The sequence below is a fragment of the Peromyscus californicus genome, unplaced genomic scaffold (genome assembly GCF_007827085.1).
Source record: "Peromyscus californicus insignis strain IS unplaced genomic scaffold, ASM782708v3 Scaffold_3__1_contigs__length_106647218, whole genome shotgun sequence".
Taxonomy (NCBI): domain Eukaryota; kingdom Metazoa; phylum Chordata; class Mammalia; order Rodentia; family Cricetidae; genus Peromyscus; species Peromyscus californicus.
In genome coordinates this window covers 101,950,379-101,968,412 of record NW_026294551.1, presented here as the reverse complement: position 1 = coordinate 101,968,412, position 18,034 = coordinate 101,950,379, and the positions used below count along the sequence as shown (strand labels likewise).

Here is an 18,034-nt window from a genome sequence, read left to right as displayed (position 1 = left end):
TCTCTGTGCTTCCCTGCTCATGGTATAGCAGTATTTCTCCACCACTCACTGTAGCCATGATGTGCGTGTGGCCTTCTCCAGGTACCACTTGTCAGGGGCCCAAAGCAATGGGATACTTAATCATCTACTGGAAGCTACAGAACTATGAGCCCAAATAAACCTTCTATTCTGTTCCATCCACAGTCTCGGGCATTTATTTGAGGTAGTCCCTGGAAGCTGATTGATACACCCATTAACTAGAACCACTGAGGTTCAGGTTCCTCTTCTATGTTCCCAAAGAGCGTAAGGCCCAACCCATCAGCATTCTTTCTATTCTAGGTTCAATACTATGTTGTTGTTATACTCAATAGTTAAGAGTGGAGGAGTTTTCGTGATGGGACAAAATTGTCATAGAATAGAATTAAACAGGGAAGTGAGGGTCTCATTTTAGATGTTTGATAGTGTGCAGGATGCTAGGGGTTTAATTATAAAGAAAACAAGCATAGCTTTAGCATCTTAAGGCTCAAAGTCCTCCCTCCATATTTTAAAATTCAAGTGCACTGAAGTATAATTTATGTACAATTCACTTAAAAATTTAACGTGTGTGGGGGGGCGTACACATGCCACAAAACTTGTGCAGGGGTCACAGGACAACTTGCAGAAGCTGCTCCCCTCTTTCCATCATGTGGATCTTGGAACTGAAATTGGGTCATCAGGCTTGGTGGCAAGTGTCTTTATCCACTGAGCCATTCTCACTGGCCCTGATTCAGTTTTACTGGAGTGTTCCATGGGGTTTGACAATATGAATAGCTGTATACTCTCCTCCACAATCAAAGACACAGAGCACTCAATCACCCCATTCCATCTCCACTTTCTCACCATCTCCCCAATTTTTAACCCACCTTCTCCCGTTTACTGCACTGGGAAAGGACCTTTTTTTTTTTTTTTTTTTTTTTTTTTGCGTTTTCAAAACGGGGTTGTGAACCTTGCTTGTCTTTGTTGATCTGTTTTGCCTGCTCGAATGTCATGCAAAAGTAGGTTTTACAGTCTGAACACTCGCTCACACTTAGTCCAGCACCTCCCAGACGATTCCTGCTGGTGTGAACACGCCTGCTGAGAACCACTCTGTGCCCTGCATGGGCCATTTTAAAGTATCTGATGTTTGGAATTAGTCACATGTAGCCCAGGCTATCCTTAAACTCATGAACCAAGGGCTTGGGATGTGGCTGGTAGAATGCTTGCCTAGCATGCAGGAAGCCCTGGGCTCAAACTTCTGCACACACCCTTCGGTGTCATAGGCCCATAATCTCAACATTTAGGACAGCCATAGGGCAGAATCAGAAGTTCGAGGTCGTCCTTAGCCACATAGCCAGTTTGAGGCAAGCCTGGGTACACAGAGCCTTGTTTCAAAACAAAAACAAAAACACATGTAACTGAGGATGGCCATGTGTTCATCTCCTTCCTGCCTCCACCTCCCAAGTGCCGGGATTGCAGGCGTGGTTGGGCCATTTTCATGTTACCTTGGGAACAAGGAAAGAAAGACAGTTAATGTTGGCTCAGCTGGTGGGGCACTACCCCCTCCCCCACCCGCTCCCTCCAACCCCCACTGATCCAGCTCTAGAAAGGCAGACTTTGTTGTTCCAGAATGACAGACACCTGCCGTTTCTTTCAACCCCAAACCTGTGGGTTGTCAAACTAAAAAAAAGTGGGGGGGCGCTTGTTTTTATTTTCTTTTTGGTTATGTGCATTTGTGTTTGTGTGCGTGGGTTCCCGTGAAGGCCAGAGGAATCAGATCTCCTTGAGCTAGAATTACAGGCGGCTGTGACGTGCGTGGGTACTGGGAACTCGAGTCCTTTGCTCTTAACCGCCAAGCAGTCTCTCCAGTCCCTTAAACGCACTTCTCTTTGTTGATTGCTTTTTATTTGGATCACAGGGCCTCCAACTACCTGGAGAACGAGGACCTGGCACAAAGACCCTCTCCCGCGCTTTATGACACCAGCACTGAGTCACAGAGGCCCTGTGGCTTCTGGATCCTGGGATGCCCTGGCTTCTTGGGCGGAGTTTTGCCCGCGTGGGGCTGATGGGGAAAGATGGAATTTCTTGGAACCACTCAGACAGCCAGTTACTGTGGACCCAAGAAAGACTGTGGCTTGCAGGGGCCGCCCCCTGGTGGGCAGGCTCCTGTGGTACAGGAGTGCTACCAACCCTTTCATCTGCCCGGGTACCGCTACCTGAATGCGTGGAAACCCAGCGTCTTCTACAAGATCGCCACCACCCAGACATGCCCAGAAGAATGCCAAGGCGCCCGGCGTCCCCCCACCATCCTGCCCTCGCTCCGCTCCGCACTCTTCTGTCGCTACACCCCACGCGACTGGGACCGCTCCAACGAGCTGCAGCTCCGGGGCGCAGAGGCCTCGCGGCTCTGGGCCAGCCGACTGACCAGCGACTCCCTGCGGATTATGCAGGATAAGGACCAGCTGACACGTCAGATGCAGGAAGGGACCTCCCGGAACCTGGGCCAGAGGCTGTCGGACATCGGCTTCTGGAAGTCCGAGCTGTGCTATGAGCTGGACAGGCTTCTGACAGAGAACAACAGCATGGACACCATCAAGAGGCGCTTGGAGTGCGCAGCCCAGGAGGTGAACTGTCCCCTGCAGGTGAGTAGGGGAAGGAGACACTGCTGTCCCTACTGTCACTGAGTCAGGGTGACAGGCACCTTGCAGGTGGGTTGAATTGCATTCTCTTTTATGATCAGATTTTTAAGGTGAAAATGATCGGAGCCTGGAGAGATACATGGCTCAGGAGTAAGAGCATTGGTTAGTCTTGCAGAGGACCTGTGGGTTCAGTTCCTAGCACCCACAGGGCAGCAACTCACAGCGGCCTGTAACTCCAGTTTCAGGGGATCACACACCCTCTTCTGGCCTCCTAGAGCACTGCATGCATGTGGCATACAGACATGGAAGCAAGCAAAATACTCATACACATACAATAAAAATAAATCTTAAAAAATAATAACCCCAGGCAACTCAGAATAGCCTCAGTTAGATGGGGTTTCCCATATTGGATCAATTTCTCCTCTCCTTAGGTGTGTTAGTCAGGGTTATCTAGTGAAGCAAAGCAAGCAGAATGAATATAGATCACAAAGGGGATTATTGGAGTGGTTGACATGATTCATGCTGGGGACTGAAGCAATGGCTGTCTGAAGGTGCTGATAACCCTGTAGCTGCTGGAAGCAATAGGTTAGATACCTTAGCCTTCCCGGTCTGGTGATGGATGCCTGGAGGGGTCCGGGAGAGTTGCAGGCCTCCAGGCCACTTTGGAGGGCTGAAGGAGCTGAGTTCTGATGTCAACAAAGGACAGCAGTGACAGCATCTTCGATGACACAGATGGACCCACCAGCAAGGAATGAAGGAAGGCAGGCAAAAGCTGCTCCCTTCCCAATGCTCTTCATATGTGGGTCTTCAGCCGCCAGGGGCTGCCCACTCCGGGGGCTGCCCACTCCGGGGGAAGGTTCCCTTCTTCGGTTAATCAGTGTTCTCACACACCTTCCCAGAGCCTCTCAGCCAATGCTACAGCCAGCTGACAATCAGCATCAATCAACACCTTAGGGGTCCCATCAAAACACTGTGTGCCTGATTGTGCTTACATGTGAACACACACTGTGGTCATTAGGACATTCAAGATAACATCTAACTGACACTATAATTGTCTTTTTATGGTGTGCGTATATGTGTACATGTGTATATTTGGTTGTGTGTGCAACACATGGAGATCAGAGGTCTCTGTCAGAAGCCAGACATCAGGTTCCTTCTTCTTCAATTGCTCTCCAGTTTATTTTCTGAGACACTGGCCTCTAGGGATGCTGTTTCTGCCTCCCCAGCATTGAGATTACAGCGTGTGCTGCTGTGTCTGGCTGAGTTCTGATCAGACCGTGTGTCCTCTGGTTTGCACAGTAGTCTCATGACTAAGCTGTCTCCACAGCCTCTATTGCTTGGTTTTCTGTGTCCACTGGATTAGGCTCCACCAGAGCAGAGAACCTTTGCCTTCTCACTGATGTGTTCAGGAGTGGTACCTGCCTGCTGCTTGCCCTGGTGTCTGCTTGTGTCCTTAGCAACCTATGTCTGTACTGATTGACTGCTGTGCAGCCAATGCTTTGGATAAACTCCCAGGCTAAGACTAAGTGTGTGAGTGTGAGTGTGTGTGTGTGTGTGTGTGTTGCTATTGGTGACTGAACTCAGGACTTCATATGTACTGGTCAAGTGTGGCTACCACTGATCTGTGGTCCCTAGTTGTCTTTGTTACTTACTGCTCTATTGCTGTGAAGAAATGCCATGACCAAGGCAACTCTTATAAAAGAAAGAAGTTCTTTGGGGCTTGCTTACAATTGGAGGGTTAGTCCATGATCATCATGCTGGGAAGCAGACAGGCATGGCACTAGGACAGGAGCTGAGAGCTTTACATCCTGATCCACAGGCAACAGGCAGAGAAAGTGATTGGTGTGGGCTTCTGAAACCTCAAAGCCCACCCCCAGTGACACATCCTCCAACAAGGACACACTTCCTAGCCCTAAACTACCACAGCAGCCCTCTTGTAAACCACCATCCCTCGTGCCTCCTCCCCCTCCATCAGGTCCCCTTCTTTTTCTCATGGTCCCCTTCAGCTTTCCTATCAAACATATGCCATTGCCCTCTGCTTCCCACCTCCTTAAGACCTCCTCTTTACCTCTCATGATCCTCTTTTACATCTTAGCTCATCTCAGCACACAGTAGAAATACCGATCACACACACACACACACACACACACACACACACACACACACACACACCCCACATGTAATTGCAAATCTAGCATATAGCAGAACATCTATTTGTCTGAGCCTAGCTTATTTCACTTAGCATGATTTCTAGTCCCATCTCCCTATAAATGCTATAATTTTATTTTTCTTTAGGCTGCATAAAATTCCACCATGGAATATACTACATTTTCTTTATCTAGGCTAGTTCCATTTCTTAGCTGTTGTGAATAATGCAGCTATAAAAGTGGAGATGTAGATATCTCTGTGGGATGCTAAGTTAAAGTCCTTCAAGTGTATACTAAGTGTGGTATAGCTGGATCACTTGTTAGTTCCATTTCCAGGTTTCATTTTGTTGTTGTTGTTTGTTTGTGTGTGTGTGTGTGTACCTCCATACTGCTTTCCATGGTGGCTGCAGGAATCAATGAATGCCTTTGAATAAGTGAATATACATCTTCATGTGGACATTCCTGACCCTTCCTTGGCCTCTGAGACTCCTAGCCCTGAGTCCGTTAGGATGTCTTTGGTAATAGATACTCAGCAGCTGTGGCTTAGCCACATGGTTTGTGTTTCTGTCATGATGAGGACTCCAGAGACAAATGCAGACCCAACACTCTGCCAGGGACAAGGCTCTTCTCTCTCCATTCTGCCACCCACAGCATGTGGCTCTTGTCCTAAAGCTAAAAGGAGGGATCATATTTGAGTGACAAGCTCCTGCATGCAGGGAGCATTTGATATTCTCATGTGAGGCAAGAAATGAGGTAGGACTAAGGACAAACCATCAACTCTGTCTCACACTAGCAAGGAATGGCCGCATTTCAAGAGTCCCATGTCTTCCTTTTTAGCCTATTTGCCAGAACTCACAGGGGCCTCCTGGCTGTGGAGGAATCTGGGTAAGAGAAAGTTTTTCTCTACACCCTGGAGAAAGTTTGGAGGGGATTAAGTGGTTACTGGGGAGGGAAGCTGGGTATAGGGTAGGGACAATATCTGCCTACAGTCGTGGGAATTAGTCCTGGGGTTCGCTGGAGCATACAGGGGGTGTTGTCTGGAAACCTATTACATCTGACAGCTGTGTCTGCACCAATGTTGGGACATTGACAGGAAAGGTCATGGTATAGGTTTCATCACTCTGGATTTGGGGAGTGCTCCACTGTTTCCCTCCCTCCCCAGCTGGCTCCTTACCAAGGAGTTGGGCAGAGACACCCAAGATAAGGGAAGTCTATTGTTCTCTATCTTTTTCTCTTTTTTATTCTCTCAGTTTGTCTGGAAGCCCAGCTCTGCCTGTGCACGGGTGAGTCAGGAATCAGACACACCTGAATTCTATCTGCTTCTCCCTGTCTCCTGGACTACCACGGTCCAGGCTGCTTCTTAGGAGCAGAAATGATCATCTTCTCCCAGGCTCTACCCACAGCAGCCAAATATCAAACTAGATTGCACCTCTCTCCTACGGCTCCTAAATGGCATCCTTAAATTTAATGTCTTTTGGGGGGAGTGTTTTGTGGGGTGGCGTCTTAGGATTTCTATTGCTGTGAAGAGACACCATGACCACAGCAACTTCCTTTCTTTTTCTTTTTTTAAAGATTTATTTATTTATTATATATTCAGTGTTCTGACTGCATATATTCCTGCATGCCAGAGAGGGCACCAGATCTCATTATAGATGGGTGTGAGCCACCATGTGGTTGCTGGGAATTGTACTCACGACATCTGGAAGAAACACCCAGTGTTCTTAACCTCTGAGCCATCTCTCCAGCCCCTGTGACTCTTTCTTATAAAGGAAAAATTTAATGGGGCTGGCTTACAGTTCAGAGGTTTAGTCCATTATCATCATGGTGGGAAGCATGGCGGCATGCAGGCAGACATGGTGCTGGAGAAGGAGCTGAGAGTTCTACATCTGGATCTGCAGGCAGCGGGAAGAGAAAACTGTCAGCCACTGAGCCTGACCTTGAGCGTCTGAGACCTCAAAGCCCCCCCTCCTCCAGTGACACACGTCCTCCAACAAGGCCACACCTCCTAATAGTGTGTGAGTGTATGGAGGCCATTCCTATTCAAACCACATTCCACTCCCTAGCCCCCAAAGGCTTGTAGCCATATCATAATGCAAAAATTATTCAGTCCAACTTCAGTAGTTCACATAGTCTACCACATTATCAACCCTGTTGAAAAGTACAAAGTCCAATGTCTCTTCTCAGACTCATGGCAATCTCTTAATTGTAATCCTCTATGAAATTAAAATAAAAAATCAAGCCGGGCGGTGGTGGCGCACACCTTTAATCCAGCACTTGGGAGGCAGAGCCAGGTGGATCTCTGTGAGTTCCAGGCCAGCCTGGTCTACAAAGCGAGTTCCAGGAAAAGGTGCAAAGCTACACAGAGAAACCCTGTCTCAAAAAAACCAAAAGTAACTAACTAACTAACTAACTAACTAACTAACTAAATAAATAAATAAATAAATAAATAAATAAAAAATAAAATCAAATATTTCCAACATATAATGACACAGGATATACATTACAGTTCCAAACAGGAGGAAAAGGAGCACAGTGAGGAAATACTGGACCAAAGCAAGACCAAAAACCAGCTGGGCAAACTCCACACTCTGCATCTCCATGTCTGATGTCAAAGTGATCTTCAGATCTCCAGCTCCTTTCAGCTTTGTTGACTGTAGCATACTTCTTTCTCTTGGGCTGGTTCCACTCCCTGTTAGCAGCTCTCCTCGGCAGGAATCCCACAGCTCTGGCATCTCTTTTCTAGGCCTCCATGCCTGGCCTCAGCAGCTTTCCTTAGTGGAGAAGGAAGGTTCCATAACACCTTTCTTCTGTCCTTGACTCTAAAGTCAGAACCACATGGCCGAAGCTGCCGAGTTCTGCTGCCTGCTGGGGCTGGAATATGGCTCCCTCATTCAATTACATCTTCACCAACTTTCTGTTTTCCATCACTACCTAGCCTTGGCTGTCCTGGAACTCACTCTGTAGACCAGGCTGGCCTTGAACTCAGAGATCTGCCTGACTCTGTCTCCTGAGTATTGGGATTAAAGGTGTGCACCACCATGCTTGGACCTAAACTGTTCTTTAATTCCTTTTCACAAATTGAAAGCTGAGCTGGGTGGAGTCTTGCCCTGACTCTCTTTATTGTGTTTAACATCAGGATTTTCTTTAATCCGTTTATTTCCTTGAACCCAGGATTTAGCTCTATTCTACTTCCTTGTGCCCCTTTTCTCCTCAGTCGGTGCATTTTGTATTTTTACTTCCTCAGTATACTCCTTTTCTTTGTAGATCTGCATAAGAGTGAACCCTAATAACCACATGACAGAGTCTCTACGAGGCTGTCTTGAGATTTCTTCTGCCAAAACAATTTATCCAAAGCTCTTCAATTTGGACTCAGGCAGACTTTTTGTACAGGGCAGAAAGTAGCCACATTCTTCACCAAAATAGCAAAAGAACAGTCTCTAGCTACATACTAATATTCTTCTCCTCTGAAACCTCTTAAGCCAGCCCCCCACAGTTCAAATCACCCTCAGCACCACTGTCTTCTATGATTCTACTATGATGGTCCACTAAGCAGGACTTAAAGCATTCAACTACTTTTCTAATTCAGTCTCAAGGTCCATATTCCTTCAAACAAAAACATGTTCAAGCCTATCACAGCGATACCCCATTCCCTGGTACCAACTTCTGTCTTAGTTAGTAATGGAATTTTCCCAAGTACCTGCCCTGAGAAAATCTCTCCCAGAGTCCTAGGGAAGATGCTACGTCCAGAGCAGGGTTATCTGAGGGAAAAGAATCTACATACACCATGCTCTTTTGTCCATTTACTTTATTCCTTTATGACACAATTCTGTCTAAACAGCTTCAGTTCCATCCCGAGTCTCAGCTCCTCTTTGTACCCACTTTTTCTGTTCCCTCATAGCCCTGGTCATAACTGAGCCCTTATGATTTTAGTCTCATCTTCGTCCTCCATTCCTTAGTCCTCCATTTATCCTTCCTGGCTCCTTACTCCTGGCCCCGATAAACTCTACCAGAGATCTGCCTTACCCTCTACAGAACCTCTGTCTTCCTCTCTTTTCTCTGGCCGTGTGGTTCTGCCCTGGAATTCCGCTCCAGTCCTTACTGCACCTGGTTATGTAAAACGGCCTCTTGTCCTCAGTCAGTCTCTCTGCCGTGCCCCTAGCCGGAGGGGAGGGGACGGTCTGAGCTTCATTTGCACAAGAAACAAAGCTGTGCATCTAGGAGCCAGGTTGCCTCAAAGGACCTTAGTTCAGGGGCTTCAGGCAAAAGGCAGATACCCAATTAAAATGCTGAAAAGGGACAGGGAGCTCAGAGGCAGAAGGCCCTGCCCACATGACCTTATCCAAGTACTGGCCCAAGCAGGATGCTCACATATACACGTTCTATGGGAATTATGAGCACAAGAAATTCATAATGAGGGGCAGCTGAATATTAGAGCTGTTAACACCAAATATTCCAAGATAAATGGCTTCCTATTTGACGGACCCTTGGTCGGTCAAAGTATAGTTTATTATATACAGCTGGACTCCCTATTTCATATTCTTGTGGTTCGCCACAGGCCAGATTACAGTTCAGAGGTTTAGTCCGTTATCATCATGGTGGGAAGCATGGCGGCATGCAGGCAGACATGGTGCTGGAGAAGGAGCTGAGAGTTCTACATCTGGATCTGTAGGCAGCAGGAAGTGAAAACTGTCAGCCACTGAGCCTGACCTTGAGCATCTGAGACCTCAAAGCCCCCCCCCCCCCCCCCCCCAGTGACACACGTCCTCCAACAAGGCCACACCTCCTAATAGTGCCACTACCTATGGGCCAAGCATTCAAACACATGAGTCTATGGGGGCCGTTCCTATTCAAACCACCGCAGGTGCTATTTCATGTAGCCTAGGCTGACCTCAAAATCACTGCATAGCCCAGGATGACCTTGAACTCTTGATTCTCCTGCCTTCACTTCTCAAGCACTGGGATTAGACATTCACCACCATACTAGGTTTATGCTGTACTTGGGAACTGTGAAGAAAGCATTCTACCAAGGGAGCGATATCCCCAGACCCACTTACATCTTAATTCCTGAACCCTTCCTCCATAACCTGTACTAAAGCTCTGGCCTTCCTCTCTCCATTCCTTTGCACCTGCAGCAGCCTCTTCATCATTCCTATTCACCTTTGCCTCTCCTTCTCACGGTTCATGTCCCTACTTGTCTTTCCCTCCCTGACCACTGGGTACCCCCCACCCACCAAGGCCACCTTATTTCATTGCACCCCTTATGAAAATTTTATATTTTATATTTGTGTGTGTGTCTGTGTGTATTCATGAGTGTGCACCATGATATACATGTGGAGGTCAAAGGACAACTTGCAAGGGTTGTCTCTCTTCTTCCACGATGTGGTTCCTGGGGATTAAATCTGGTCATTAGGCTTAGCAGTAAGTGCCTTTACCTGCTAAACCATCTTAGATTTCTTTAGGTGTGTACTCTTCACTCTGTGGAGTGCAAACTTTGTTGTGGCAGGGCTGTCTGTGCAATTACTGTACTCTACTCCAGCACCTCGATCAATCAGAGTCCAGAGGAGGACCTCCAAACTCCTGAGCAGAAAGTCACCGGATCCCCCTCCTTTCTGCCTTCTTTGGTGCCTTTACTCCCAGAACCCTCTGCTCCCTTGGCTTTTATGATGTCCCAGGCAGACTGGTGGCTGATTACCATTGTCCCTCAGCTCCATAAGAACATCCATAAGCAAACAGCTCATTCTCTTACCTTCTGTTGTGCTCAGGTCCCTGAGACAGTTGGAAAGAAGGCCAGGAACTGTGGCTATACTATCGTGGTCTCACAAGGCCCCACCCCCTTCCTGTGGCTTGCCTTCTACTTGAATAGCAACAAAGAAAAATGTACACAGATAATTGTAGGGACTGTCTTAGTTACTATTCTGCTGTTGTATAGCAACACCGTGACCAAGGCAAATCTTATAAAAGAAAGACTTTAATTGGGAGCTTGCTTACAGTTTTACAGGAGTAGTCCATGATCATCATGGTGGGAAGCAGATAGGCATGGCACCAGAGCAGTAGCTGAGAGCTTTACATCCTGACCCACAGGCAGGAGGCAAAGAAAGTGTTGGCCTGTTGTGGGCTTCTGAAACCCACCCCCAGTGGCTCTCCACCAAAACCACACTTCTAATCTTTCCTAAATAGTTCACCAGCTGGGAACTAAGTTGCATATATGCATATATATGAGCCTATGGATGTGAGGGATATTCTCATTCAAAGCACCTCAGGGTCCATTAACAAATTACTTTTTTCATGCTATGACAAAATTCCTTGCAAAAGCAACTGAGGAAAGAGTTTGTTTTGGCTCACAGTTTGAAGGAATAGTCCCCATAATGGTGGGGAGGGAATAGTGGAGGAGTGTGAGGCAACGGGTCACACAGTGTCTGCAACCAGGAAGCAGAGAGAGATGAATGCTGGTGCTCAGCTCTCTTCTCCTTTTATTCAGTCTGAGACTCCAGCTCAGGATCTGACATCCACACTCAGAGCTGACAGTGAAGACAATCCATCACAGATAGGGTTCTATATGAGGTCTTCACACTTGCTGGTGAACATAATCTTCTAACAAACCTGATTGGTGAGATGATGCACCAACCCTGAGCCCATGTATAGATGAAGACACAGAGGATCTGAGAGGTAACCCAGCATGTCCAAGTGCACACAGTAAGAAGTGGCTAAGCCTGAATTTGAACCCAATAAATAGACTACCAAGAAATAGGAGGACAGCAGCTGACACATCATGTCACAATGATAGCTTGGCTTTACTTATTAGCATAGCTTGGGAAAGCTTAGGGACAACTTAACAGAGATTGTAGGAAGGGGTGTTACCCCTGTGTTCAAATACCCATCAATAACAGCTCACAGTGTCAGAGAGTTGTAACCATGATTGATTGGCCCCATCACGTACCTGGTCCAAATACCATGGCAGTGGGAATGTGTGGCAGAGGCTGTTCACTTCCTGGCAGACAGGAAGCAAAGAAAAAACACAGAAAGAGACCAGGGCTTGTGAGATATACTCCTTGGGGTGGTTTGAAAGAAAATAGCTTCCTAAGGGAGTAGCACTATTAGGAAGTGTGACCTTGTTGGAGGAAGTGTGTCACTGTGGAGGTGGGCTTTGAGGTCTCATATATGCTCAAGATTCCACCCAATGTCTGAGTTCCTGGTGCCCGTCAAAGATGTAGAACTATCATCTACCTCTCCAATACCATGTCTGCCTGCATGCCACCATTCTCCCCAGCCAACATGCTCCCCTCCATGATGATAATGAACTAAACCTCTGAAACAGTAAGCTGCTAACTCTATTAAATGTTTTCCTTATAAGAGTCGCCATAGTGATGGTGTGTCTTCACAGCAATAGAAACCCTAACTAAGACAGAAGTTAATACTAGGGACTGGAATATTGCTAGGATAGTCCTGACCATGTTTTGTTTGGAGGAATTTGGACTTCGGGAGTTTGGGCTTGGAAAGCAGTTGAATGCTTTAAGTGCTACTTAATGGGCTATACTAGTAGGAGCATGGAAGACAGTGGTGCTGAGTGTGATCTGATGAACTGTGGAGGGCTGGCTCAAGAAATTTTAGAGGAGAATTTTAGTATGTTGCCTAGAGATGGATCTTGTGATATTTTGGTAAAGAAAGTGACTGCTTTTTGCCCTTGTTCGAAGAGTCTGCCTTAGGTGAAAGTGAAGAGATTTGAATTAATTGCTTTGGCAGAGGAAATCTCAAAACAGCCTAGCATAGACTCTGTCATGTGATTATTACTGGTCACTCTTAACAGATTTATAATGAAAAGGAACAAGAAAATGTAAAATTTGAGGAGAAAAGGAGCACCAGGAAGTGGAATGGAGCTAAATCCTATGATCAAGGAGATAAACAGATTCAGAAATGGAATAAAGGGAGTGGTAACCTCAGGGCAAGATCCTACCCAGCTACATTTCCAACTTGTTGGAAAGGAATCAAAGAAAAGTTTAGAGCAAGTGTCATGGGGCACACCTTTAACCCCAGCACTGGGAAGGCAGAGGCTGGTGGATCTCTGAGTTTGAGGCCAGCCTGGTCTACAGAGCAAGTTTCAGAACAGCACACCTTAGTCAGTGAAGGCAACCATCAAAAGTAGAAAGTTGGTGAAGATGTAATGGAACAAGGGGGCCATCCATCCATCCATCCACCTTTCTTTGCTTCTTTTTCTTTTCTTTTGAGACAAGGTCTCACTATGTGGCTTTGACTGTTCTGGAATACACTATGTATGGCTGGCCTGGAACTCAAAGAAATCCACCTGCCTCTGCCTCCCAAGTATTGGGATCAAAGGCATGTGACACCACACCTGATTTTTAGGTGTTTCTTAGCCCTATCAAGGTGAGTTCAGGGTGAACCATCATAGGCTCCCTCCCAATTATACTGCTTCCTGAGACACATCCTTGTCCTGATTTGAATGCATGGGCTTGCAGTGGCCCTGGCACAAAAGCACAGTAATGAGGCCCCATGGGACACCCAGGTACCAAACAGAACAGAGCAGATGAGGCATAGGTTCTCACTTGCCTACACTAAGGCTCTGCCCAGGCCTCCACAGGACACAGTCTTTCTCATTGTTCCAATAGGTGGCCCTGGAGTGTCTGTACAATCGGGAGAAAAGGATCGGGATTGACCTGGTCCATGACAGCGTGGAGAAAAACCTTATCCGGGTAAAGTACCCTCTGGGAGTGGGTGAGAGGATAGCTGGCTGGTCAGAATTGAGTGGTCTGTCCGGAGCAGAAGTCACATATGATGTCCTATGGAGTTAGAGCTCAGAGAACACTGTGGGGCGCTGATGTCCTCATGTAGGAATGGGGAAAAGTGGAAACGGGAATGGATTGGGATAATTTGATCTCAACCTTTTTATTTTCAAAATGACCATATGGATGGCACCATGATAATAAAAGTAAAGGCCCATGTATATTTACTTTTGCTCATTTTTGCAGAGTCTCATGTATCCCAGGCTATTCTCAAGTTTACTTGAGGATGTAGCTGAGGATGACCTTGAACCCCTGGTCCTCCTGCTTCTATCTTCTGATTGCTGGGATTACAGACATACACCATCATATCCAGTTTATACAGCTGGGAATCCAACTGAAGGCTTCATATGTGCTAGGCAAACCACACTCCTGATCGTATATTAATCATATACTATACACACTGTATATGTATACCACTTCCAGTGCATGGTTTAATTTAATGAAAAAATTATCTGTGAGCACTCTACACATAGTTGGGTGCTAAATTTTATTTTAGTTTTTAAGTACATAAAAAGAAAAGAGGCCAGATATAGTGTCACATGCCTGTAATACCAGCTACTCAGGGGGCTGAGGCTAGAGGATCACCAAGTCAAGGCCTGCATGGGCTATAAAATGAGTTCAAGGCTAGTCTGGGCAAATCAGTGAGCTCCTGTTTCAAAATAAGAAGAGGGGATGAGATAACTTAGTGGTAGAAATGCCTGCCTAGCTCATGAAAGAGGGGAGTGGGAGGGAGAGAGAAAAGAGAGAGAGTGGAGAGGGAGGAAGGAAAGAAGGAAAGAAAGAAAGAAAGAAAGAAAGAAAGAAAGAAAGAAAGAAAGAAAGAAAGAAAGAAAGAAGAAAGAAAGAAGGAAGGAAGAAAAAGAAAGGAAGGAAGGAAGAAAGAAGAAAGAAAAAGGAGAAGGAATGGGAGTAGAAAGGAGGAGAGGGGAAGAGAAGGAAAAATAAGAAGGCACTATGGAGGCTGAGGCAGGAGGATCTTGAGTTCAAGGCCTCTATCATCTACTCTTTGCCCCAGTGGTCCTGGGATCCCCACTCGGGTATTTCCTGGCATGGGACTCCTGCATGAGGGCTCTGACCAGTGAATTTCCGACCATGTCAGCTCTTTCTGACATTTTTTTTTTCATTTTAGGAAGTGGATTTACTAAAATGTTGCCAAGATCAGATGAGAAAATTAGCTAAACGAATCGATTTCCAGATGCGGTAAGGGAGCCTTTCTCCTTCAGGATTGCTTGTGGGTTCACCAGGTTTCTGGGGAACAGCCAGATGGATCCACTTGTCTCTGAGCAGCTCTTGAGGTTCCTGGTGTGCTGTTTGATGTTTAACACCAGCTCTGTGGGGTGGGAAGGGTGAGGGTGCATCCCCATTTGCCAGTGCTTCTGTCAATGGACCAGACCATCCAGGGATGCTCATCCCCAGCTGCTGTTGGCCCCGACAGAAGGCACCTTTCACCCAGCCTCCCGACACCCAGCTTTTATGGCTTCCCCAGGCAATGTCTGAAATTGGGAGGAGCAGCACGTGGACATTAGGCAATAAGGCAAGGGACTGGGACATCTCCAGAAGGGTGCTGGTGGACGCTTGAGCAGGGAGTCTTCAAAAGGCACTGGCTTTTGTTCCTAGACCATGATGTAAACTGGTATCATGCCAAGCCGGGGCCCCTCGCGTAATTAAAGGGAGGTATGTGCTTTGCTGGGCTTGGGCCCCCTAGCTAAGCCCCTGGGCCCCTCGGCTCCCATGAGACGGCTTCTCCCCATGGCACTGGAGCTTAGCATTTACCCTTCTTTGTCCGGGGCACGCCGTTCTGCTGGTTTTTCTTCTTTGTCACAGAGGGCACAGCTGGGGCTGCCCTTCTTGATATGGCCAGCAGGGTGGCCTGTAGTATGGAAATGCTCAGACCTAGCTTGCTGGGAGAGGCTCTAAGGCTGACCTGCTCAGGTGGTCACAGATGAGGGCTTGTGATTTTCTGGGCCAGGACTGAGATTTGCTTCCAGGAAGAAGGGTGTTCTCATGGTATAGGCACCCCAAAAGAATAGAAAAGGTTCCTCTTGACTGGGGGGGAGCCAAGCTTGGGTCCTTCCTGGTGGGTTGACAGCAGGGTGAGGGGATGAACAAAAGGGGAAGCAGGCCTCTCCCCCGTCCTCCAGGCCTCGTCAGTACCAAGCGGTACCAAGCGGTACTGCCAGCTGCTCTCTGAGCTTCCGCTGACCCCAGTGCTCTGACCCCAGTGCTCTGACCTCTCACCTTCTGGCTTTCATCACACCCCAGTGCATCAGCTGAGACAGAGCCCCACTTCTCTATCCTGCTCAATGTTGAAGGCCTCAGGGTGGGTCCTGGTGGGGTGCCTGACAGGGTCTCTTGTGTGTCCTCACAGGTGAGCACCCACTACTGGGGACTTCCATTTTCTTCCTTCTGAGTCATTAGAGCCCCACTCCCACCCCAACAGCAACCGTGTCCACAAGGGAGGGGGAGAGGAGGAAGAAAGGGAGAGAAACTGAGTACAGAGACCCATGGGGAGAGGGAAGGAAGGAAGGGAGGAGACGGAGAGGCTAACGGGGAGCCAGCCCTCCATCGTAGCTGGTCTCTGGCTGAAGACTTAAGTGAAGTCATTGCCTTACCAATCTGACCCTGCCCGCAAGCAATCAGCAAGAATTCACCTTTGCCCAACAGAGAACACAGGGAGAGGTTCAGGCTTAGAGGCTTCTTAGATGCAAGCTAGGAATTAGTGTCTACTTGGTATATTTAGGTCTGAAACAACCTATTAATAGCCAAGAGTTACTCTTTTCCTTTAAAGACCAAAATCTGAATTTCCCTTTCAAAATGCATTCACTCTTACTTTAGACATCATTTGAAAAGATGGAAAATAGTAAATAAAGGAGCAGGTACTTGGTGTTTGGTGAGAACTCTGAAAGTGATTGCCATTGCCAGCGGTTTGGAGCCTGGAAACTGTGGCTTTGGCCAAGCTTCTTAGCTCTGATTCCAACAGTCCAGGCTCAAGTCCCTCCCCATACCTTGTCTCCTCTTGACCTGACCATGTCTCTGACCCACCCAGCACCTCCCTCCACCCAGACCCCTCCCTCCACCCAGACCCCTCCCTCCACCCAGGCCCCCCTCCAACCAGACCCCTCCCTCCACCCAGGCCCCCCTCCACCCAGACCCCTCCCTCCACCCAGACCCGTCCCTCTACCCAGGCCCCCCTCCACCCAGACGCCTCCCTCCACCCAGGCCCCCCTCCACCCAGACCCCTCCCTCCACCCAGACCCTCCTCCACCCAGACCCCTCCCTCCCCCCCAGACCCCTCCCTCCACCCAGACCCCTCCCTCCACCCAGGCCCCCCTCCACCCAGATCCCCCCTCCACCCAGCCCCTGACTCTGAGCTGGTCCCTGACCCCTGAAAACCTGGTTATTTCTAGCTTCTCTGCTTTTGTGTTAGTTTGAAATTCTAAATCACCTCTGCAGCTTTGTCCATAGTGCCTTTTCCTACTTGATAGGAGCACCTAGCTCAGACATGGACTCAGACATGGGAAGTCCTCCGTATTTACTCTGTCTGCCTGCTTTGATGGTCCCCTCCACTGTGGTACTTGCGGTCTTTTTAAAGCCCCCACAGTTCCCCTTACCACGCTCATCATATTTATTTTTGCTGTATTTAGTTGTATAAATTGAAGGCAGTGAGTGTCTTTCTCTACATTTTAACTCTGTGTTCAGAACCACCTCCTGTTGTAGAGCGATGCGTTTGTCATAGAAGTGACTCCGTACAGACTTTGTCTGAAGATGGTTTGGTATCTTCTAAATCTGTTCTTATAAATACAGAGATTTTTAAAGACTTATTTTTATTTTGTGTATATGAGTGTTTGCCTGCATGTACATATGTGTACCAGGAGTGTGCCTGGTGTCTGCACAGGCCAGAAGATGGTATCAGATCCAATGGAACTGGAGCTGCAGATGCTTGTGAGCTGCCATGTGGGTGCTGGGAACTGAACTCAGCCTCTGGTCAGTGTTCTTTATTGCCAAAACAAAGTCATGCCAGGAACCTACAGATTCCCTGTGACTGGTTGAGTGGATGCAACTGAGATGCCCCAACACTCAGAGCCTGAGGTATTAACCACTTAGCCTTTTTTTAAGGTGTATTTTATTCGTGTGTGTGTGTGTGTGTGTGTGTGTGTGTGTGTGTGTGTGTGTACGTGCATACACTTGCATGCCATTTGGACGTCAGAGGACAACTTTCAGGAGTCAATTCTCTACTTCCATTGTGACTTCAGGGATCAACTCGGGCCATCATGCTTGAGTGGCAGCTCTTTACCTCCAGATCCATCTTGTTGGCCTGGCTCACGTCTCTTACAGACAACAGGTGTGTTTGTCCTGGAGTGAGCCCTAGTGGCTGAGTAGGAGGTGTTGACACCAAGTGGAAACAGAGATGAGCAACCTCTAAGTGTGCACAGAGCACTTTCCTGGGAGTCTGGGCTTG

The 18,034-nt window shown here is 47.7% G+C and overlaps 1 protein-coding gene across 1 annotated transcript in view; it reads left to right on the top strand.

The window, feature by feature from the left end:
* Positions 1-2,054: 2,054 nt before the first annotated feature.
* The window catches only part of Tekt5 (tektin 5), a 42,821-nt gene continuing 26,841 nt past the window's right edge, over positions 2,055-18,034 (top strand). Inside the window, exons 1-3 of the mRNA XM_052759448.1 lie at positions 2,055-2,636; positions 13,402-13,485; positions 14,705-14,775. Coding sequence (XP_052615408.1) covers positions 2,070-2,636; positions 13,402-13,485; positions 14,705-14,775 — 722 coding nt within the window. The 5' untranslated portion in view covers positions 2,055-2,069. The remainder of the gene's footprint in view (positions 2,637-13,401; positions 13,486-14,704; positions 14,776-18,034) is intronic.